Source organism: Melopsittacus undulatus, chromosome 17 (genome assembly GCF_012275295.1).
Source record: "Melopsittacus undulatus isolate bMelUnd1 chromosome 17, bMelUnd1.mat.Z, whole genome shotgun sequence".
Classification (NCBI taxonomy): domain Eukaryota; kingdom Metazoa; phylum Chordata; class Aves; order Psittaciformes; family Psittaculidae; genus Melopsittacus; species Melopsittacus undulatus.
Window position 1 is genome coordinate 525432 of NC_047543.1, and position 21114 is coordinate 546545.

A 21114-nucleotide genomic window follows, 5' to 3' on the forward strand; every position below is an offset into this window, starting at 1 on the left:
TTCAGGTTGGAGATAACGAAGGAGTTCTTCCCTGTGAGGGTGCTGAGAGCAGCTGTGGCTGCCCCATCCTAGGCAGTGTTCAGGGTTGGAGCCTTGGGGGTCCCATACATGCTGTACAGGCTCCACACCAACAGCGCCCTTTGGGTGGAGAGAGTTAATTCCTCCTTAAATCCCTTCCCTGCAGCTTTGCCTGAAGGAGAAGATTTTAAGGCGGAGGAATAAAGGAAAGGCCTCTCCAGGTTCTACCGAGCCCTGTGTGGTGTTCCCGGCCCCGGTACCTGTGGAGCCTGGGAAGGAGCCCCAGGGCCCAGTGCCTGCCTCCGGCTCTGGCTGCTGTCACCCGGAGAACCGGCTCAGGCTCTCAGCTCACTCCTGCGGGGCTCTCAGGGGGTGATGGAGCCGGAGCCTCCTTCCCCGGCCCCGTCCGGGCTGCCCCGGCTGCCGACCCGCACTGAGGGTAGGCTGCGGCCCCGCCGCCATCTTACCTCCGGCAGCAGCACCCCCCGCCCGCCAGGGGGCAGTGCCGCGCCCCTCAGGCTCGCGGCGCAGGCGCACTGCTCGCACCCCGCCATGTCGGACAAGATGGCGGCGGCCGCGGCCTCCCCTCAGCCGCAGCCGGGGCCGCCGGTGGTAGCGGAGAGCGGAGCCCCGCGGCCCGGCGGGGGGGGGGGAGGCGGAGGCCGAGGCCGAGGAGTTCGGGTGCCCCGCGCACTGCTCCGACCTGGCCTGGCGGCAGAACGAGCAGCGCCGCCACGGCCTCTACTGCGACATCACCCTGGCGTTCGGCGGCGGCCGGCCCGGCCCGGCCCGCGAGTACCGGGCGCACCGCTCCGTGCTGGCGGCCGCCACCGAGTACTTCACCCCGCTGCTCTCCGGAGGCTTCGCCGAGTCGCGCTCCGGCCGCGTGGAGCTGCAGAAGTGGAGCTCGGAGGGCGGCCCCGACCCGGACACGGTGGAGGCCGTCATCGGGTTCATGTACACCGGCACCATCCGCGTCAGCGCCGGGAACGTGCATGAGGTGCTGGAGATGGCGGACAGGTGAGCGCGGCCGGGGGGAGCGGGCCGGGTGCGGGGCCGGGCCCAGCATCACCCGTGTGCGTTCGTGCCGCAGGTTCCTGCTGAGCCGCCTCAAGGAGTTCTGCGGAGAGTTCCTGAAGAAGAAGCTGAACCTCTCCAACTGCGTGGCCGTCCACAGCCTGGCACACATGTACTCCCTGAACCAGCTGGCCCTCAAGGCGCAGGACATGATCCGGAGGAACTTCTACAGAGTCATCCAGGACGAGGAGTTCTACACACTGCCCTTCCACCTGGTCAGGGACTGGCTCTCGGACTCGGAGATCACGGTGGACTCTGAAGAAGTCCTGTTTGAGACTGTGCTGAGGTGGGTCCAGAAAAGCCCTGAGGAAAGGGAGAGGTACTTTGAGGATCTCTTTAAGCTGCTCAGGTTGTCTCAGATGAAGCCCACTTACCTTACTCGCCACGTCAAGTCGGAAAGGCTGGTGTCGAGCAATGAAGCCTGTGTTAAACTAGTGGCTGAGGCTGTGGAGAGCCATGCCTTGAGGTCCGAGAACTTGCAGCCTGGTAACATGCAGCATTCCGCTTGTCCCGTAGCGTCGTTGCCGCGCTTTGGGCAGAACATGGATGTCATTATGGTGATTGGTGGTGTGTCGGAGGGAGGGGATTACTTGAGTGAGTGTGTGGGGTATTTCATCGATGAAGATAGGTGGGTGAACTTACCCCACATCCATAACCACCTGGATGGGCACGCTGTTGCGGTGACAGAGTCGTACGTGTATGTGGCTGGCTCCATGGAACCAGGGTTTGCTAAGACTGTAGAGAGGTACAATCCAAACAGGAATATTTGGGAGCAAGTCTCAAACCTGCTAACCCGAAAGCATTCCTTTGGCCTTACTGAAGTGAAAGGCAACTTGTACAGTATTGGTGGGCATGGCAATTTCAGCCCTGGCTTTAAAGATGTGGCCATTTATAGCCCTGAGCAAGACAAATGGCTTAACCTGGAGTCAGCCCCCAAGATCCTTCGGGATGTCAAAGCTGTTTCTGTAGATGACCGGTTCATTTATGTCGCTGCTCGAACCCCAGTTGACAGCGATAGCGAAGATGGGCTCAGGGCAGCCATTATCAGATACGATGCTGACACAAGGCAGTGGCAGGACGTGGAGTCCCTGCCCCTCATTGATAACTATTGCTCCTTTCAGATGTCTGTTGCTAACACGAACTTTTACCACACAGCATCGTGCTGCCCCAAGAGTTACCCTATAGATAATGAGGAGGCCAAGGTAAAGATCTCTGGCAGGGCCTCAGATGAAATACTTGAAAGCTTACCCCCAGAGGTGCTTAGCATTGAAGGAGCAGCTATTTGTTATTATAAAGATGATGTTTTTATCATTGGGGGGTGGAAAAACAGTGATGATATTGACAAGCAGTACAGGAAGGAGGCATATCGATACTGTGCAGAGAGAAAGCGCTGGATGCTTTTGCCCCCTATGCCTCAGCCTCGGTGCAGGGCAGCAGCCTGCCACGTGAGGATTCCCTTCAGGTGCTTGCAGGGCACACAGAGATACCCTATGCCACAAAATCTCATGTGGCAAAAGGACAGGATAAGGCAAATGCAGGAAAGGCAGATGCAGGAAATCCACCGACACTCCCTGAGCTTACGGAGGATGCCCCGCTCGCAGATAGAGTGCTAGCTCATCGAGCATCACTCCTGCTGAGTCGAGGAAGTAGTGTCTTGTTGGGCTGGAGATGTCTTTATAAGACATGAGGGTGTTGGTTTGGTTTGATGCATAAAACCAGCATCTTTTATGTAGTGAGTATTAAGAAGCTCAGAAATTGCGGATGGATGGGAATTGAGCTGTGTGAATCCAACAGTATTACTCAGTGGTGCCCAGGGAGAAGCCGTGGCCTGTACTGGGCTTTGAGATATCTCCGGGAACATTAAGTCTGTTACTTCTCTCTTGGGATCTTTATTTTCAAGGACTTCTGTGGCGTTAGGCTCCAACAGTTGCATTCTGAAAATCAAAGATCCCCATTGTAATAATTTAGTGGTTACATTTGTATGTGCTTGAAGCACCTCTTTTATTTGCACTTATCTATTGACATTCCTTTGAGTCTCTCCTCCTCAGTGACTAAACTTCACATGCAGTTCATGTTAGTGTACTTCGCTTTCCCACGCTGGAGGCAAGTGCAATAGTTATGTGTATAGATGAAAAAGAAAGCACAATCTTTCCTTACCAACTCACTGCAGGATGTTTCTGTGTGTATTCAGTATTTTGTATCTGTCTGTTGTAGAGAGGCTGCAGTGTTTGCTTGGGAACGGATGGTTGGTAGAACACAAGCCACTTGCTAGAACAGAGAACTTGAGGCAGTAAAGAAGATGCTTTGTCTTTGACAGCTTCGTTAGGAACTGGGGTCAACATCAGCCTGAGGAAAGGAGTGAAAACCAACCAAGTACCACCCGCCAGCATTGACTGGTTCCTGCTCTCTGTGGAGTAGTAAGAATGAGGGCATTTCACAGTAATGGACTGAAACTGGAGCTGGTTGTAGATCCTTCCTCACATGTTGCCCACCTTTTCAGCCTAGTGAAAAGGTGCTTAGAAGAACCCCTGTGAGCCTGTTTCCAGCCTGTCTTTGACAATCAGAACTCTGCCTTCGGTACCCTCTGCAGGGTCCATCACAAATCCACACGTAGTGTCCTCTTGAAGCCAGACACTTGAGTTTATGAGTGTCTCAACGTCTGAATTTCCTCAGTGTGGTGGGAAGATTGAAGCTGATTTCAATACTTTTTGGTGTGCTGAGGGGGTTTTACATAAACCAGTGCCCTGCCTGGCTCTGGTTCACTTCCTGCTGTGCTCTTGAGAACAGAAATGGAAGATTTTCTTCAGAGTAAACGGTTACTGTCCCACTGAACACTCCTCTTCCCTGTCCCAAGAGCTCCAGGACAGTTGAAGTTGCTAGCAGATTGAATGCACCTTCCTCCCTTCATTTCTTCCCCATCCTCCCCTTCATTTGAATGTTCCAGGCATTCACATGCAGCCTAACTCAGGATCTTAGGGAAGGGAAAGGGAGGAGTAAGCAGGGTGTTCCAGAATTTGTCTAGACAAACCTTGTTGGAGAATGTATTTACTTTCTTTGGTTCTTACCATGGTTTTCTGGTGGTTTTAATGTGGTTTTAAAGTTCTTCTGTGCAAAAGAACTTCTAAACAGTTTGGCTTTTTGTTTTGTGTTTTTTTAACTGTTTAGCTTTCTGAGCTGATACTTGCCATTTCCCAATTCAGCACCAACCTAGATCAGAGCTGAAACACTGGGTAAGTCTTTCAACCACACGGTGTGTCAGGGTTTCTCTCACGTGTACAGCCCTTTCTGCTCTGCTTTGCAGTTGCCACTTTGGAGATCAATAACTTGTCTTTTTGCAATAGAAGAATGTAGCCTTGTTTAAAACAAAAGGAGTTGAAAATCCTAACAGTTTGTCTCAGTTTACTCACCTGTAGTCACTCTGTTGTATTTTCTTTGCCTGTGGGATTGTTAGGGCAGATGAAATTGTATGATGCAGGCCTAAGAGAAGGAGTAGGTAATGCTTGCTCAGGTTTAAGGCTGATGTCCAGAAGTGACTGTTACCAAATCAGCCTGTGAGCAAGGGCTTACCCAGTGGAGTTTGGCCCATGAGCTCTTGCAGGTTTGGCTTGAGTAGTTTCAGAATGGGAGCTAAATCCACTGTTTTAACTTCAATTTGTGGGAGCTGATTTCAAGATATTTCAGCAGACTTTGCACAGAAACAACAATGAGGAGTTTTTGTGCTCTGCCCCCTGACTTGGCTGTAGGGTTTGACAGGGAGCTGAAGGATGGTGTGTATCAGCCCAGCCCAGCTCTGTCAAAGCCCTCTTGTGGTCTGTCAGTTAATATGGACAATATACAGGGAGAAATCCCAAGGTTGTTATTTCGAGTGGAAGATGAAGGGAACAGTTTAACATGTGGCAGCATGCAGCCAACTTAGATACAAGAACAAACTTATTGCAGTCCTTTTTCTAAGCAAAACTGATACTGCTCTTACCGTGGGAACTTCTGGCTAACACACAAGTTCACTAAAAACATTCCACTCCAAGATAGTGTCAAAGCAGCTTTAGCATCCAGAGCACAGGAATGCCAGCCGTGATTCCGTACGTGACACCCTGAACCGTGTGCTGTGTCTGCATGGTGAGTGAGGGGCACAGTTACACTTGCTCAAACTCTTGCTATGCCAGTTCTATGGATTTTTCAAGTTGTTGGGTTTGCTTTGGGGTCTTTTAACCTTGACTTTAAATGGACCAATTGCATTGCCCATGGGTTTTAACTTGACAACTCTAACTACCCGTTGTATCACATGTAGGTGTTTGGAAGAGTTGCATTATTGGCTCTGTGTTGTAGCCCACTAACCTGTGAGGCTCACAGCAACTCCCTGTGGCCCCTGACTGCCGTAGCTTGCTGGCTGTCCATAAAATGATCCTAGAAGCAGAAGCCTGGAGATTCTTTGAGTGTGTCTATAGTGGCCAGTTCCATGTCAGCAAGATCCTAGTGTGCAGTAAGTATTGGAAGGCCAACTTCTGGCTTTACTGATGTAAAAGAGCACTGGGAGGAGTTTTTCTTCCTCCTCATGACAATCACACTCCTCCACCTGTACTGAACATGTGCCACAAAATGCATGTTTCATGTCCTGTCTTCCTGCTCAGAGCATCAGTGGAGTAGGACACATCCTGCCTCACACTCGGCAGTCAGTGTAGTAATTCCTAGGTGCCACGTGTGTACATAGTATTTTCTGACTACCTGAATACCCTGTTAGTGTGCTGGGTTTATAATGAAGACATGCCAACTTTTTAGCATGCATTATGAGTAGCTATGCCAAGCATTCTGCAGTACTATTTCAGTAGCATCTTTCTCCATCACAGTCAATGTTAACATCAGAACTATTGGCTCAGCTTGTGTGTCTGATCTGTACTGACAAAACTGAGTCACAACGCATTGCAACTGTTTGGGTTCTGTTTAACACAACCTAGTTAACAGTATGTTGTAACTCTCAGTGGGCTTAAAAAAGCAAGCTTCAAGTAAGTGGTGTATTTATTGCCAGCTGTGTCCACATTATGCAGGGTATAAATCATATCTCCAGTTGTCAGTCCTGAAGTGGAAGTCTGCTAGAACAGGTGCTCTTGAGGATCTAATCCCGTTACTAATATGAATGTAAAGTGTGGAACTAACGAGGTGTTTGAAAACCATTAATAGTCAGATGCTCCTCATAGGTGCGTGTCACTGTGGATCACGGCAGCGGTGCTCTCCTGTGTTATTGTAGACATCCATGAGTGCCTGGGGAGCAGCACGCCTGTACTGGCTTCCAGTAAGGTAACGTAGTGTGTGTGCGTCTAGGTTTGAAACAAACCCAACTGTCATGTTCTTTACCTTAAATACACTGTACTAAAGTTTATTGTAAGAGGTGAATTAATGAAAATAAACCTTTTATTTCTCTAGCATCCTTTGTTGCACCTTTCATTTTCTCAGTTGCGGCAGAGGCCGGGGCCGATACCACACGTTTTGTGGTGCCATAGAATGAAAGTTGTAAATGTTAATTCTTCTTCTTTTGGCCTATATCATTCTATTGGTTTGTTTTAGAATAGAAGTCAACACATCCACTTGCTGCTCAGAGGGCTTTATTCACTGCACAGAGCTGTTTACACAGGCAGGCTGCCGGTTGAAGAAGTGAACCTGACTTCGTTTGAAGAGTTGTCCACGAGCCTCTCTCGCTTGACAACGTAGTCCCTGATGTTGGAGAGGCCTGGCACCACGCAGCAGCTCAGGGCACTGCGGTAAATGCTCATGTCCTGGATGTCGTACCACTCGTTGGTTCTTTCATCGTAGCACTCGGCGTTGAAAGTCGTCGTAAAGCCATTGAAGCCCCCAACCACGCACAGTAAGTCATCCACCACCTCGATGCCAAAGTTGCTGCGAGGGTTGAACATGCTGGGGACCATGCGCCATGCGTTGCTGATCGGGTTGTACGCTTCCGCACTGCGGAGCCGGTTCACTCCATCAAATCCTCCTACCTGTGAATGCCAAAGGCACGGAGTTGAACCTGGCTCTTCCTCCCCTGCTCAGCCAGCTGGGTCATTACATAGAGTTATAGAATCACAGAGTAGTTTGGGGTGGAAAGGACCTTAGTATCATCCAGTTCCAGCCCCCTGCCAAGGACAAGGACACCTCACACGTGTCACCCAAGGCTCTCTCCAACCTGGCCTTGAGCACTGCCAGGGATGGAGCATTCACCACTTCTTTGGGCAACCCATTCCAGTGCCTCACCACTATCACAAGGAAGAGCTCCTTCCTGCACTAGGGGAAGTGGCCCTGCCTTGCTGAGCTCAGTTTGAGGATTGCTGAGAGCATGGTATCTCAAAACACAAGGTGTGCTCACAACAGGCTGCTCCCTTGTTCCTCCTGAAACAGTATTTTGTGCAACTGTTGGATTTTACACTTTACAGGGTTTAAATGCAGCACATGGCTGGGGTGAATGGGACTGAGCGAGGGCTCTGTGCTGCTGAACCTGTTAGCAGCAGCCAAAAATGATTGCTTTGCTGCAGATGCTTAAAGATTGTCTGTACATTTCTCAGAACCAGAAGCGTGCAGGTGATGATGTTCTCAGGAGGCTCCGATGGGTTCAAACTGAACCAGGGGAAGTTTAGATTGGAGATAAGGCAAGAGCTCTTCCCTGTGAGGGTGCTGAGGCGCTGGCACAGGGTGCCCAGAGAAGCTGTGGCTGCCCCATCCCTGGCAGTGCTCAAGGCCAGGTTGGACACAGGGGCTTGGGGCAGCTGCTCCAGTGGAAGGGGTCCCTGCCTGGGGCAGGGGTTGGAGCTGGAGGAGCTTTAAGGTCCCTTCCAACCCAACCCACTGTGTGATTCTATTCCTTCCTTCCCTAAATCTCACTGGGAAGCAAAAGGCCAGCATTGGAAGTCCAGGAAATGCAGGTCAGCAAAGGGTGAGCAGTACAGGTGCTGGGGGCCTCCCTTACCGCATACACCTCGTTCTGGTACGCGATGACTCCTACTCCGCTTCTTCTGGTTCTCATGGCTGCTATCAAGGTCCACTGCTCTGTGGTGGCATTGTATGCTTCAGCAGTGATCAGGCACTCGGTGCCGTTGAACCCACCACAGATGTACACCTGAGCAGGGCAGGAAGGCAGAGTGAGCAGGGCAGTCGTACTCTGGTAAGAGGACATGAAGGGGAAAACAAGTGATGTGGCTGGATGGGTTTTCTAGGGGGAGGTTGGTTTGGGTTTCAGTGGGAATGGTCCTGAGGTTCTGGCTTTGAAAGGAATACAAGCACAGTGTGTTCTTCAGGCCAGCAGGATTTAGATCCTTTGTTTCCTCAACTGCATGAGGCAGACAGGACCTCTGGTAGGTTAAAACCATTCCCCTTGGCCTGTCCCTACAGGCCCTTGTCCCCAGCCCCTCTCCAGGTTTCCTGCAGCCCCTTTAGGCACTGGAGCTGCTCTCAGGTCTCCCCTTCAGGAGCCTTCTCTTGTCCAGGCTGCCCCAGCCCAGCTCTCTCAGCCTGGCTCCAGAGCAGAGCTGCTCCAGCCCTCGCAGCATCCCTGTGGCCCCCTCTGGTCTCATCCCAGCAGCTCCAGGTCCCTCTTGTGCTGGATCAGGGCTGCAGGGGGGGGGGGGGGGGTCTCAGAGAGCACAACAGAGGGGGAGAATCCCCTCCCTGAGCTGCTGCTCACGGGGGGGTTCTGGCTGCAAGTGCTCATTGTTGGGCCAAGTGACAGGATGGGCACTTGCAGGTTCCTCACCCCGCTCCGCTCACCCCAACCCGGTGACATGACCTTTACCTTCTCATGCAGTGTGGTGGCACTGGCATCGCTCCTCTGCTCGTGCATGGGGCTGATCAGCGTCCACTGGTTCGTCTCGGGCTCGTAGCGCTCGGCCGTGTTGAGCCGCGTGTACCCATCGAACCCTCCCATGGCATAGATGAAGCCGTTGAGGACGGCGACACTGACATAGCAGCGGCGCGAGTGCATGGGAGCGACCTGGTGCCAGCTCTTGCGCAGCAGGTCGAACCTCTTGACGCTGTTGAAGTAATCCACACTGTCAAAGCCTCCCACCACGTAGATGAAGCCTTTCAAATAGGCTGTGCCGTGGTAGGCGAGGGGGCTCTCCTGCTCGCTCGTCACGTTCTTCCACGTGTCCGCCCGCACGTCGTACGTCTCCATGGCGTTGGTTGGGCTGCCCCCGCTCCAGCCCCCGATGGCAAACAGGACGGCATAGGGCAGGCGAGGCCGGCTGAGCGGGCTGACAGAGCCCGAGTACGGGGGCCCGTGCATGCTGAGGTGGTACATCTCCGTCAGGGTGTTGATGATGAGGCCTTTGCAGTCCTCGTTTTCCTCCACGTACTCGTGCGTTTTGACGTTGTTCATGAAGAAATCCACTTGCAGCAGTGCCAGCCGAACCTGGAGGGCACAGAAAAGGGGGGGTTAGGGGCGGCATCCCCATGGCGTCCGGGGGGCAGAGCCACAGTGCTCAATGGTTTAGGTTTCAGGCCATAAAAGAACCCGAGAACTCAATGTGTGGCTTGGGGCTAGTCCAGAAACAGGGGTGCAAGGGTGAACCAATTGATTTCATGGCAGGGAGCCTGCTGCTGCTTTGGCCTGGGGCTGTCCTCTCCGCAGACTCAAACTGCCCTCATGCCTGCAGCCGCTTGCATGGCTCATACACAAACAGAGGCTCTGTGTGTGCAGAGATAACGTCTCCTGTGACCTTTGGTCCCTCCTGCCTGTGACAAGCAGTTGAACACAAGGAAACAGGCACTTGGGAGCTCAGCCCCAAGCCCAGGTCTTCAAGAGCCCGAGGGTGTGAAAGGGACAAGAGGAGCGGAGCGGCTGTGGCCCTGCAGAGCCTACACCAGCACTGACCTTGCTCAGCAGCTCAGCAATGTGGTGCCGCCGGTTCGGGGCATCGTGGTCAATCCACCTGATGATAGCCTTGAACACGACATCCTCCTCTCTCACGTTGAGCTCATCCTTCTCAATGATGCTCTTCAGATCACTGACGGAGAGGTCGAGGAACTCTTCAGAGACCTTGGTGATGTCCTCGAAGTGATGCAGGATGAACACGAAGGCTGCTTCCTGCAGCTCGGGGCAGTAGTAATAGTGTGTGAACCTGTAGATGCTGATGCAGTTTTCAAAGCAGAGCTGGGACTTGAGGAACTCGCAGCACAGCCGGATGATGCCCATAATGTTGAGCTGGTCTGCGGCAATGAACAGGTTTTCCACGTTCTCCATGGTGACCTGAACAGTCCGGGTGTAGGCGTACTCGATAATGAGCCTCATCATTTCGGGTGAGATCCCAGGGATTTTGTACACCTTCTTCTCAGCCATGTTCCAGCTGCTGGTGAACAGAGCCCTGGAAAACCAAAGCAGTGCTGGAGGCAAACCCTGCCCCTTATCCCCTGGGCACCCGTTTGGGTACCAGCAGTAGCCCTGCTGGGAGGCTGTGTGATTTTATCCATGTTTCATTAGTGATGGAAGCACCAAGGCAGCACAGCCCAGGCTAGGAAATGCCACCCGTCCCCTCTGACTGACCTGAAATAGTGGCTGCAGCTGCAGAGGATGTTCTTGTGAGCATTAAATTCTATCCCATCCACGCTGATGATCACATCACAGAGTTTGCCCTCGAGACGAAGCTCATTGAAGATGCTGCAAGCCATAGCACTCATCTTCCTCTCCATGTGTGAGGATAAGTACTTGGTGGACAGCAACCTGTTCCCCATGTTGAAGCCTGAGGCCATGGAAGGTGCCTGTCTCTGGGTCTATCTCTTTGTCCCTCCAACATCACCTCTGCCTGGTGGCTCTAGAACATGCTCCACTATGATGTCACAAGCTCAAGGGTGGGGCTGTGAACCCCTCCGCAGGGAACAGGGTCCTGCCCCCCCCCAGCCCCTCACCCCATGGCTGCCCCATAGCCCAGGCTGTGCTGGACCAGGCCCCATTGATGGCTGTGGAAGAACAGCCTCAAGATTCCCCTGTGTCATGGTTTAAACCAAGTCCACACACAGCTCATTCACTCACTCCCCCCCCACTCCCCCAACTCCCAGAGAGTTAGGAAGGAGAATCCAAAGCATGTAGCCCCCACGGGTTGGGATAAGCACAGTTTAATAGCTGAGGTATAACACAAATCACTACTGCTGCTACTACTCAAAACATACTTTGCTATCAGCAACCGTTCCCAGCCCCAAAGTCAAACCACAGAATGCATCAGTACCAAGGAGGGGTAAATGACTGCTACTGCTGAACCCAGGACACCCTGCAAGTCCTGCATGCCATTCAGCACAGGTATAAACCTCCCCAGGCATAGAACCAATGGCTGCTGCAGTGTCCCTGAACCAGCTCACACAGGAGGAAGCTGAGGCCCAGGTTAGCTTGTGTCAGTGATGGAGCCACAAGTACTGGATCTGCTGCCACCTTTGGAGGGGTGGAAGGAGCCGCAAGGGGCTGAGCAGGGGATGTGGGGCAGGGAGAGCCCCATCCTGAGCCCTTGCTGCTGTAGCTCATTGCTGGCTGCTTGTCTTCGTGTCTGGGTGTACCCGGGAACAGCTCTGGGAGGGAAATGGCTGCCCCATCCCTGGCAGTGCTCAAGGCCACGTTGGGGCTTGGAGCAGCTGCTCCAGTGGAAGGGGTCCCTGCCCGTGGCAAGAGGCTGGAGCTGGATGGGGTTCAGGGTTAGGGTTAGGGTTAGGGTTAGGCTGCCTCCCACCCCAACCCATCCTGGGGCCCTGTGCTCCTCCTGGTGCAGACCCTGACCCTGACCCCACCCCCCTCGTGTCCGGAGCCTCGAGCTCCGTTGGGCTTTTTGCTCCTTCTCGTCCCCCGTCCGGCCCCAGCCCCAGCCCCGGCCCCGGCTCCTCCTCCGCCCTGCGGCTGCGCGGCTTGGCCCTGCCCGGAGCGCAGCGATGGTGAGCGGGGGGCTGCGGGAGCGGGGCCCGGGGGGGCCGGAGGGCAGCGGAGCCCCGGATGGCACCGGAGCCTCGGATGGCAGCACAGCCTCTGGAGCTCCGCAGCCCCGGACACCGCAGCGCTGTCTCTGCCCGCAGGTGCCCGAGCTGAGGAACGCCAGTGTCCGTATCCAACACCCGGAGCGTGCGGCCGCGATCATCCGGTCCCTCAAGGAGCAGGGGCCGAGCAAACTGCAGGTACCGGCCCCGGGGCTGGGGGGGGGGGGGGGGGGGGGGTTGGGGTGCTCCGTGTCCCGGCTGCGCCCAACCCGGTGCCGGGAGCGCCGGCCCCGCGCTGGGCACATGGAGAAGCTCCAGAGGAGAGGCAGGACCTGGGGATTGGCCCTTTCCTTCCCTGGTAATGCAAGATACGAACACGAGCGATGCCCAAACACCCCCTCTGCCCACGGCGGGGTCAGCAGGAGGGAGCCTTTTGGTGCTGCCACACGCCCTGAGACGGGGGTGCTCTGTCCCGGACGGGGATGGCACCACACGGAGGCAGGAGCATCCGCATCCATTGCTGTGCTCTGCCCCCTGCCCTGGACCTTGCACCCTCGCAGTGCTTTGCCTCGGTAAGGGCAGAGCGCTCTGCCTCATGCAGCTCTGGGCTCCTCTCACCCTCCCAGGTCATCTCCGACTTCGACATGACCCTGAGCAGGTTCTGGTGCCACGGCCGGCGCTGCCCCACCTCGCACAGTGAGTCTGACCCTGGCACTGCTGCTGCTTGATCCCCGTGTCTGTGCTCAGGTCTCTATGTCCCCCGTTTGCCTCCTCGCATCCCTGCCCATCTGCTCCTCCCCTCCCTCGGTGCAGCTCCTTGGGCAGCCCTGTGGCAGCTGCCTCCCGGCCCTGCTGCTGCTCCTCACTGTATGCGGATGCTGCTCTTGAGCAGCCTTGTGCCTTTGGGAAGGGCTGGAGCTGGGATGCAGGGTAACCGCCTGTTGGGAGCTGCTGGGCTGCAGCTGGTTCTCACTGTCCTTGCAGATATCCTCAGCGACAGCCGCGTTATCAGCGAGGACGGCAGGAAGCAGGTGGGTGCCTGTTGCTGCTCAGTGCTGTGGGGTTCATCCCTATCACCCGGCATCAGGAGGCTCCTGTGGCAGCTCCCCAGGCTGTGTCCAGGCTGCACCTCAGCCACCACTGATGGAAGGGGGGTTACAAAGGGAGGTTTCCATGTGCCTGCTCGCTGTTGTTCACCCTGCCCTTCCCCATCTCTCCACCACCAGCTCAAGGATCTGCTGCACTATTACTATCCCATTGAAATCGATCCCAACCGCACCCCGGAAGAGAAACAGCCTCTCATGGTGGAGTGGTGAGTGCTTGGATGGGATGAGCTTCACCTTGTCCCGGCACCTTCTGCCTGAGGTCAACAAGACACAGGCTCGAGGTGTCCCTGGGCTTGGTGGCAGGGCCGGAGCTTTCCTTGCCCAGAGGGTGCTTTGGGAAGCTCCTTCTCTGCCTTTCCCCAGGTGGAGCAGGGTCCATGAGCTCCTGGTACAGCAGAACATCCATAAGGAGGACATAGCCCAGATCGTCAGGGAGTCAGGAGTGATGCTCAGGTACAGGCTGCAGGCGCCTGCAGCAGGCAGGGTGTGGGGGCAGAGCCAGGCCCTTGGCTCAGCATCAGGTGTCACCCACAGCACAAACCCATTGTGCTAATGCTTGCCCTTAAACCTGGCCTTGAGGGGATGGGATACCCTGTAACAGGCACCTCTGCTCTAGGGATGGGTTCAAGGAGTGGTTTGATCAGCTCCATGAGCACAACGTGCCCCTGTTCATCTTCTCCGCTGGCGTCGGTGATGTCCTTGAGGAGATAATCCGTCAGGCCAACGTCTTCCATGCAAACATCAACGTGGTCTCCAACTACATGGACTTTGATGAGAACGTGAGTTCCTGCATCCCGTGTGTGTGTGTGGATGTGGAGTGGAGGCTTTGGCTGCATGTGCTTAAAGGCACCGCTAGGTTCAGAGCTGCCTCTTTGATCCCTGTGGATGGAGCTGACTGCTGTGACCATCTCCATGCTCCATGGCTGCTGGGTTTCCTTGGGGTATCCCGGAGATGAGGGTTGGTGCCCTGAGCATCCCCCTTGCAGGAAGGGAGCTGAGGCTGAGGCACATGGAGGGGTTTGTCCTGTTTGCACAGGGAGTCCTCAGGTGCTTCAAGGGACCTCTCATCCACACCTACAACAAGAACAACAGTGTCCTGCAGGGCACCGAGTACTTCCAGCAGCTCAGCACCCGCACGAGCATCATCCTGCTGGGGGACTCCATGGGTGACCTGACCATGGCAGATGGTGTTCCCAACGTGGAGAACATCCTCAAGATTGGCTTCCTCAATGACAAGGTGGGAGTGAGGAGCAGTTCCTGCTGCCCTGCTGCTTCTCTATGTGCAAAGGCAGCAGAGAGGGGCTGGCCACTGCCCCAGTGACTTGGGGGGCATCATCACTGTGGTCCCTGACCCCTCTCTGTGGTGCTGTGGGTGCAGCAGCTTCATTCTCAGCCCTCCCTGCTCCATCCCATTGCTGCAGGTGGAAGAGCGGATGGGGAAGTACCTGGATGCCTATGACATCGTGCTGGAGAGGGACGAGACGCTGGATGTGGCCAACGGGATCCTCCGCTACATCCTTACGGAGACCTGAGCTGGGAAGGCTCCAGTAGCTCCGCAGCCGATGTCCTGCCCTGGAGCTGATCTTCCGGTACCTACACCTGCCACTGGGCAGGCTCCTGCCCCGTTACACATCCTGACCTCACTCAACCCCCTTGAGCAGCCCTGGAGGTGGAGGAAGCTGCTCCCCTCCCTTCACCCCATCTGCTGCTTCCACATCTGCTGCTTCCCACTCAGACTTCATCTCCATCACACTGCACATCCCACTTGGACTTCATCCCATTCAGGCTCCATCCCACTCGGACAACCCCTTTTATGTCTCAGGTAGAGATGCTCTGCACTTGCTGCAGTGGTTGAGCACGGAAGTGGAGATCATTTGCTGTAGTTTGAGGACAGATGGAAGTGGTTTCATTTCCTCCCTATGAAAATGAGTCTCTTCTGTTGTCTCTGGGCTGCCAAGTGCCCGGCTGAGCTCCAGCATCACCCACCCCATGTGCCCCATGGACACCCTGCAGCTCCCAGCCCTGCTGTTCCTCAGTGCCAGGGCTGCTGCATCTCTGCTCCCAGCTGCAGGTACCCCCATCCCGGATGGAGCCACCGGGCGCTGCAGCATCATCATCCCCCTGTGCTGGAGCATCCCAGGAGCAGAGGTTTGGTTCCAGTCCTGCCTGACCCAGCAGTGCTGGAGCCTGGACCCCCCTGCACGAGGACTGTTCCATGGCAGAGTAACCTGAGACAAAGCAAACTCCTTGGAAACCAGTGGAGATGATTTATTTGGTGGAAGGCAGCAGTTGTTGGAGGGGCTCGTTGGGACCTGTTGCACTCTTCTGTTCTTGCATCTGTTTTACCTGCAAGATGATTTCAGAGGCAGTTTTGGGCTGATTCATCTCCTCTGTGAGGGCTGTTGCTGTGGGGCAGGGAGGATGCTGCTCCCTGAGGTTTCCTGCTCCCAAAGGCAAACAAGGGCTGTGCCAAGTCCCTGCTGCCTTGGGGGGTGCTGGGTTTTCTGAAGCAGCAAATGCCTGCAGGACCTTGGGGTGTTGCCCTGGGACCTGAGCCCCCTCCAGCCTCTTGTCCCAGGGAGGATGCTGGGGGGGGGGGCCTGGAGCATTAAAGGCTTCTCTTTATTTCTCCTCTCTAAAGAGGAGGGAGAAGCCCCCAGCCCCAAACCACACTGCGCTGCTGCAGCAGTGAGGGGCAGCTCCCTCCTGCCTGCCGTGGGGCAGCACATGGAGCAGGACGTGCAGTCACTGGCTGGGGAGGAAGGGGATGGCAATGGGGATGCTGCTGCCCTGTGGGGAGCTGGGAGCAGGGGGGCAGAGTGGGGTTTGGCAGCAGGGAAGGGCTCCAGGGTCTGGCTCCACAGCAGAGGTACCATCCGCAGGGCGCAGTGGGATGGGGATGTGGGTGCTGCTGTCCCCAGGGTGGATGGAGACCCTGTGTGGGTGTTTCCCACCTTCTTGCCTGGGTTTATTTGCTGGGGGTTGGTGTTTTCCTGCCCAAAGGAGCATCAAAACCCCCTCAGTTAATGAATGGGAGGGGAACCCCCAAATGCTCCCCCTGGAAGGGCTGGGGAAGGGCAGGGGCAGGTTCCTGAGGAGGCCAGGACGAGTCCTGTGCGCAGGGAAGAGCAGGAGCTGCTCCTCAGAGCTCCTCGTGGATCTTCTCCTGGTCCTCATCCGCCTTCAGCTTCAGCTCCTCGGGGGTGATCCTCCCGTCCTGGTTGCGGTCCTGGTTCCTGAACATGTCAGCGATGACTTTGTCCGGGTCGGAGCTGGGCATGAGCCTCCCCTTCCCTTCGGCCACCTGGGTCTTGATGAAGGTGGAGAACTGCAGCGGGGACAGGGGGAAGCTGCTTCACTCCTGCGCAGCCCTGGGTGCCTGCATCCGGCATCCCTGGGATGCTGCTCCCCACCGTGGGGTCCCCGGAGCCACTGGGGGCACTGGGAGCCCTCACTCACCTCCTCCGCCGGGATCTCCCCGTCCTTGTTGAGGTCCATGTGCTCATAGAGCCCGTCCGGGGGCTCCCCGTGCCAGATGAACAGGTATCCCTCAGGAACACCCTCCTCCATGGAGATCAGCTCCACCTCGAAGCGGAGCACGGCGCTGCCGGGCACCCCCCGCGCTGGAACACCCCAGAAGGACCCAATGGGTGACAGCCTCCAGCGCCCATGGGGTGATGGGGAACAGGACCCCGATGGGTGAAAGCCTCCAGCACCCATTGGGTGATGGGGAACAGGACCCCGATGGGTGAAAGCCTCCAGCACCCATTGGGTGATGGGGAACAGGACCCCGGGACCCCCGGCTCTGCATGGGATGCTCCCTACCTCCACTCTCGCCGTGTCCCAGGTGCGGGGGGACGATGAGCACCCTCCGCTCCCCTGCGCACATGCCCAGGAGGCCTCTGTTCAGGCCCTCGATCACTTTGTTGGTGCCCAGGGTCACCTCCTGTGGCTTCTCGTAGTCGTGGCTGCAGTGGGCACAGAGGAGACCCCATGGGCACCGTGCCCCACATCCCCTGTGCTCCATCCTGCTGTGCCCCCAAACCCTATGTGTTGCCCCATGGCACGGGGCTGCTGCGCCGGTGCCTGTCCTTGCCCCAGCCCAGCACCATCAGGATGTGTCCCAGCACGCACGAGGAGAAGAGCTTGGTGCCATCCATCAGGGAGCAGTTGTAGTGGTAGCGGATGAAGTCCCGGTGGCCGGTGGTGAGGTTGCAGCCCTCCGGCCGGTACAAGGTCTCCATCTCCACCGGGTCCTCAGGGTTGTGGAAGTCAATGACATGGACATCGAAGACGAGCACGGCTGAGCCGGGAATTCTGTCCCCTGGAAGAGGAGGATGAGGAGAGCTGCGGGAGAGCCGCGGTAAAGGGTAAAGCCATTCCCTGCATCCATCCCTCAGCACGTGTTGGTGTCAGCCCTTCCCCTGGCCCCGCAGCACCCAGAGCCCTAGGGATGGTGATGGTCCCACTTGGTCAGAGCTCTCCCCATGGTGTGGGATGCACAGGGCTAAGGAGGGGATGCCACAGCGTGTGCTGCTGGACCTGGTGCTTTACCTGCTCCGTTCTCCCCATAGGCCAGGTGTGGGGGGATGACCACGCGCCGCCTCTCCCCCATGCAGACCCCCTGCAGGCCCTGGTCCATGCCAGGGATGATGTAGCCCTTCCCGATGTAGGTGTTGTACGTGTGGTTCCGGGAGTAGCTGCAGGGACACAAGCAGAGCCTGGTGTGAATCTCAGCCCTGTTCCCACATCCCTTGTCCCAGCCTCTGCCTGGAGCCAAACCCTGTGCAGCAAACAGGGATTGTGCTTTGCAGCCTGGTTTGTGCCCATTCCCACCCTCTCCTCCATCAGTTCTCCAGCTGTTCCATGCTGCTGAGCATGGGGATGGAGAGGGTGGGCTCAGGGATCCCCCCACACCTGGAGTCAAAGAGTGTCCCATCCATCAATGTGCCATTGTAGTGGTAGCGGACGAAGTCCCCGCTCACAGCTCGGCGCTTGCAGGGCTCGGGCACCTCGAGGTGCTCCAGGGAGACCCCGTCCTTGGGGTTGTGGAAGTCCACCAGCAGCACACTGAACACCAGTGATGCCTGTGGTGGGATCACGGAGCCTGAGGAGGGGACACGGATCAGCCCCACCGGGGCCCGGGGAACAGGGGTGGGAGGGAAGGGGGCGATGCTTGACCCACCATAGCCCTTCTCCCCATAGGCGAGGAACGGGGGGATGATGATGCTCCTCTTCTCCCCAGCACACATGCCCAGCAGCCCCTGGTCCATGCCCTTGATCAGCCAGCCCGTGCCCACGTAGGTGTCGTAGGTGCTGTTCTTGCTGTAGCTGGTGGGGAGGAACAAGAGTGGGGAGGGCTCCAGGCCTGAGCCATGTGGGAAGCTGGTTTGGGATCACGGAGCTGCACCGGCCCTAATGGGGTGCAGGGAGGGAAAGCACCAGGGGAGGCTGCTCTGGCCAGGGCGCAGCGTGAGCCCCCATGCTCAGCATCCCCTGGTCCCTGCCCTCCCAGTGCCCCAGGGCAGAGGCTGCATCCACCTCCAGCGCATCCCAGTGCCTGTACCTGGAGTCGAAGGGGGTCCCGTCCAGCAGTGTGCCATTGTAGTGGTACCGCACGAAGTCCGAGCTCTCCACGGTGCGGTTGCAGTGGGGGGGTCTGGACAAGGGGGTGATCTGCAGCTTGTCCTTCTTGTTCCAGATGTCCAGCATGACCACGTCGAAGTACAAGGTGGCGTCTGGGGGGATCAGCCCCGCTAAAGGGGCAGCAACGAGGACAAAGCAGCTTAGGGCAGGACCCCCACTCCCAGCAAAGCCTATGCAGGGACCCCCAGCCCCACGTACCCACACCGATGCTGCCGTAGCCCAGGTGGGGGGGCACGATGAGGTGACGCCGCTCGTTGACACACATGCCCTGCAGCCCCCGGTCCATGCCTGTGATGAGGCGCCCGACACCCACCACACCGGCCACCGTGGCCCCTCGGTCATAGCTGGGTGAAGGACAGAGCTGTCAGGGGTGCGGGATGGGGCCAAGCCCCCGATGCTGCTGGTGCTGGGGGAGCTGAGGGCTCAGCACCCAGGGTTTGGGGTGGATCAGGACCCCAGCCATGGGACAGCCTCATGGTGAGTCCCTGTGCTGCTGCAGAGCCCGCAGCTCAAAACCATTGATGCTGATGGGCTCAATCCTGCGCTGCCTGTGATGGAGCTGCGCACCCAGCACAATGCAGGCAGGGGAGTGCAGGTGGGACCCTCTGGGTGCAAAGGAGGGGGGTGATGCTTCCCGTTGGTACCAAACCCTTTGACACCATCCTCATCCATGGAGCTGGATGCGGCTTTCGGCCACTTCCCAACCCCTTTGCCTACGGCACATTTGGAGCTCTATGGAGCAAGGAGGGAAGGAAAGAGCCCAGGCCTCATCCTTCCACTGCAAATCTGGCTTTATTTGTAGAGCTGAAAATACTGCAAGAAGCAGTGAAGACAAGGTCCTTTAGCAGGGAATGTCCCCGGAAAGGAAAGAAAAGAAAAAGAAAGGAAAGGGAAAAGGAAAAGGAAAAGGAAAAGGAAAAGGAAAAGGAAAAGGAAAAAGGAAAAGGAAAAGGAAAAGGAAAAGGAAAAGGAAAAGGAAAAGGAAAAGATGCACTCGGGGTGCCCACAGCAGAAGGTGAAGTGCATCACTCATTACTTTCTCCCCCTTCATGCTCACACTAAAGACACATTTAACCAGAGCAGCATCCCTTTGCTTTCCTCTTAAACGCATCCGTGTGAAAAGCTTTTGTTCCTGCATCCTCTGGCTCTGCCCTTTGGTTGTGCCCCTCATTCACCCCTCGCTCCCGGTGCTGCAGAGCAGGGACTGCACCGACATAAACCGCTTGGCAGGCACTGGGAGCAGAGCAGGATCGGTGCCCAGGCTGAGGAAAACCAAGTCCGGCCAGAGCAAAGCCTCTTAGGTAATGAACGGGTTTCACTGCTGCCACGTTTCAAAGGGTTTCAGTGCTTCCCTGCCCTGCACATGCACATACATGTCCTGAGTGCAGAATGTCTCCCTCAGGGGCAGATCCTGCCCATGCCTGGGGCTGAGGGTGTGCAGGCACCGATGGGCAGGGCTGCTGCTTCATGGGGCGCAGGGGGACCCTCGGGCTCCCTGCCCTCACCCCCAGCACCCACTCCAAAGCCTTCCTTGGGGTCCGAGCATGGGGCTGCCCGGAGCCTGCCCCTCCCCTGCTGCCCCTGGGGGGTGCAAGGCATGCAGGGTCCCCCCCGGCGCCGCATGCAGAGGTGAGGAGCCGAGGGCTATACCTGGAGTCAAACTTTTTGCCATCTTTAAAGGTCCCATTGTAGTGGTAGCGAATGAAATCCCCCATCTGGGCCTCCCGCAGGCAGATTTTGGGGATGTAGTATCTGTCTATCACCACGTCTTCCAGGGGGCCGGGGTCCCCCAGCCCCGGCGCCCCCAGGATGCTGAGGAGGAGGAGGAGGAGGAGGAGGAGGAGGAAGCTGCCGGGGTCCATGGCGCTGGGAGCCGGCGGAAAGCAGGAGGCGGAGGGACGGAGCCTGCTCCGCTCGGCCGCCCCTTCCCGTGGGATTCCTGCCCGGAATTTCTGTACACGTGTCCGGGCCTGGCGCTTCCTCAGCCACGATCCCAACGCGAGGCCCGTCCCCCGTCCCCCCCCATTCCACAGAGCAGGCAGCGCTGGGAAGTCCCAGTGGGAAGCTCGGAGGCAGCTCCCGGTACCAGGGGTCGGGGGGAGGTTTTTTCCTCTCCTTTTTGTGTTCTCCTTTCTTTTCCCCACAGGAAGAGCTCAGCGAGAGCTGCTTGGAAGTGAGTTTGTGTCCCCGCACACGAACGGGTCCTGGCGCTGCTGCCTCCTCCCGCTGGAGCCATCGCTCCCCCAGCTCCGGATGCTGCTGCTCAGTCCCCGGCATAGGGAATCCAAGGGATTCAGTGTTTGACTCCTGCTCCTCAATCTCTTTTATTGGGTGC

General features: G+C 56.8%; 4 protein-coding genes across 6 annotated transcripts; 2 read left to right on the forward strand and 2 right to left on the reverse strand.

The window, feature by feature from the left end:
* The first annotated feature begins 570 nt into the window (after positions 1–570).
* KLHL11 (kelch like family member 11) lies at positions 571–6515 on the forward strand. Its single transcript, XM_005141093.3, is given in 3 exon segments — positions 571–642; positions 644–1038; positions 1112–6515. Coding segments are annotated over 3 exon segments (2064 nt in total). The 3' UTR covers positions 2709–6515.
* Positions 6516–6713: 198 nt separating this feature from the next.
* On the reverse strand, positions 6714–10782 carry KLHL10 (kelch like family member 10). The gene is made up of 5 exons (XM_005141089.4): positions 10619–10782; positions 9950–10439; positions 8870–9487; positions 8048–8197; positions 6714–7085 (listed from the first exon to the last, which is right to left on the reverse strand). Exons 1-5 carry the CDS (start codon positions 10762–10764, stop codon positions 6714–6716), a joined length of 1776 nt encoding a protein of 591 aa, XP_005141146.2. The 5' UTR covers positions 10765–10782.
* On the forward strand, positions 6749–15492 carry NT5C3B (5'-nucleotidase, cytosolic IIIB). 3 transcript variants are annotated; one of them, XR_004550356.1, is made up of 10 exons: positions 11920–11988; positions 12127–12225; positions 12654–12723; positions 13012–13058; positions 13254–13339; positions 13497–13586; positions 13750–13912; positions 14170–14370; positions 14555–14722; positions 14869–15492. XR_004550356.1 is itself a non-coding variant. In XM_034070131.1 (9 exons), exons 3-9 carry the CDS (start codon positions 12672–12674, stop codon positions 14663–14665), a joined length of 750 nt encoding a protein of 249 aa, XP_033926022.1. In that variant the 5' UTR covers positions 6749–6952; positions 12127–12225; positions 12654–12671; the 3' UTR covers positions 14666–15492. The 3 variants fall into 3 exon arrangements, 2 of the variants coding, with proteins under 2 accessions (XP_033926022.1, XP_033926021.1); XM_034070131.1 differs by lacking the exon at positions 11920–11988 and adding an exon at positions 6749–6952 and having other exon boundaries at positions 14555–15492; XM_034070130.1 differs by having other exon boundaries at positions 14555–15492.
* Positions 15378–20730, reverse strand: FKBP10 (FKBP prolyl isomerase 10). Its single transcript, XM_034070129.1, has 10 exons — positions 20430–20730; positions 18978–19123; positions 18700–18889; positions 18319–18464; positions 18051–18240; positions 17688–17833; positions 17268–17457; positions 16959–17101; positions 16593–16756; positions 15378–16461 (listed from the first exon to the last, which is right to left on the reverse strand). Exons 1-10 carry the CDS (start codon positions 20639–20641, stop codon positions 16276–16278), a joined length of 1713 nt encoding a protein of 570 aa, XP_033926020.1. The 5' UTR covers positions 20642–20730; the 3' UTR covers positions 15378–16275.
* Positions 20731–21114: the final 384 nt, after the last annotated feature.

Coding starts and splice junctions, on each gene's coding strand:
- KLHL10 (XM_005141089.4), bottom strand. CDS start 10,764: ATGGAGAGGAAGATGAGTGCTATGGCTTGCAGCATCTTCAATGAGCTT. Junction 9,488..9,949: donor TTGCTGAGCTGCTGAGCAAG/GTCAGTGCTGGT, acceptor TGTGCCCTCCAG/GTTCGGCTGGCACTGCTGCA. Junction 8,198..8,869: donor CCACCACACTGCATGAGAAG/GTAAAGGTCATG, acceptor TGCCCTGCTCAG/GTGTACATCTGTGGTGGGTT.
- NT5C3B (XM_034070130.1), top strand. Junction 12,226..12,653: donor AGGGGCCGAGCAAACTGCAG/GTACCGGCCCCG, acceptor TCACCCTCCCAG/GTCATCTCCGACTTCGACAT. Junction 13,913..14,169: donor ACATGGACTTTGATGAGAAC/GTGAGTTCCTGC, acceptor CTGTTTGCACAG/GGAGTCCTCAGGTGCTTCAA.
- FKBP10 (XM_034070129.1), bottom strand. CDS start 20,641: ATGGACCCCGGCAGCTTCCTCCTCCTCCTCCTCCTCCTCCTCCTCCTC. Junction 18,465..18,699: donor GGGACCCCCTTCGACTCCAG/GTACAGGCACTG, acceptor CCTCCCCACCAG/CTACAGCAAGAACAGCACCT. Junction 17,458..17,687: donor CTATGGGGAGAACGGAGCAG/GTAAAGCACCAG, acceptor CTCCTCTTCCAG/GGGACAGAATTCCCGGCTCA.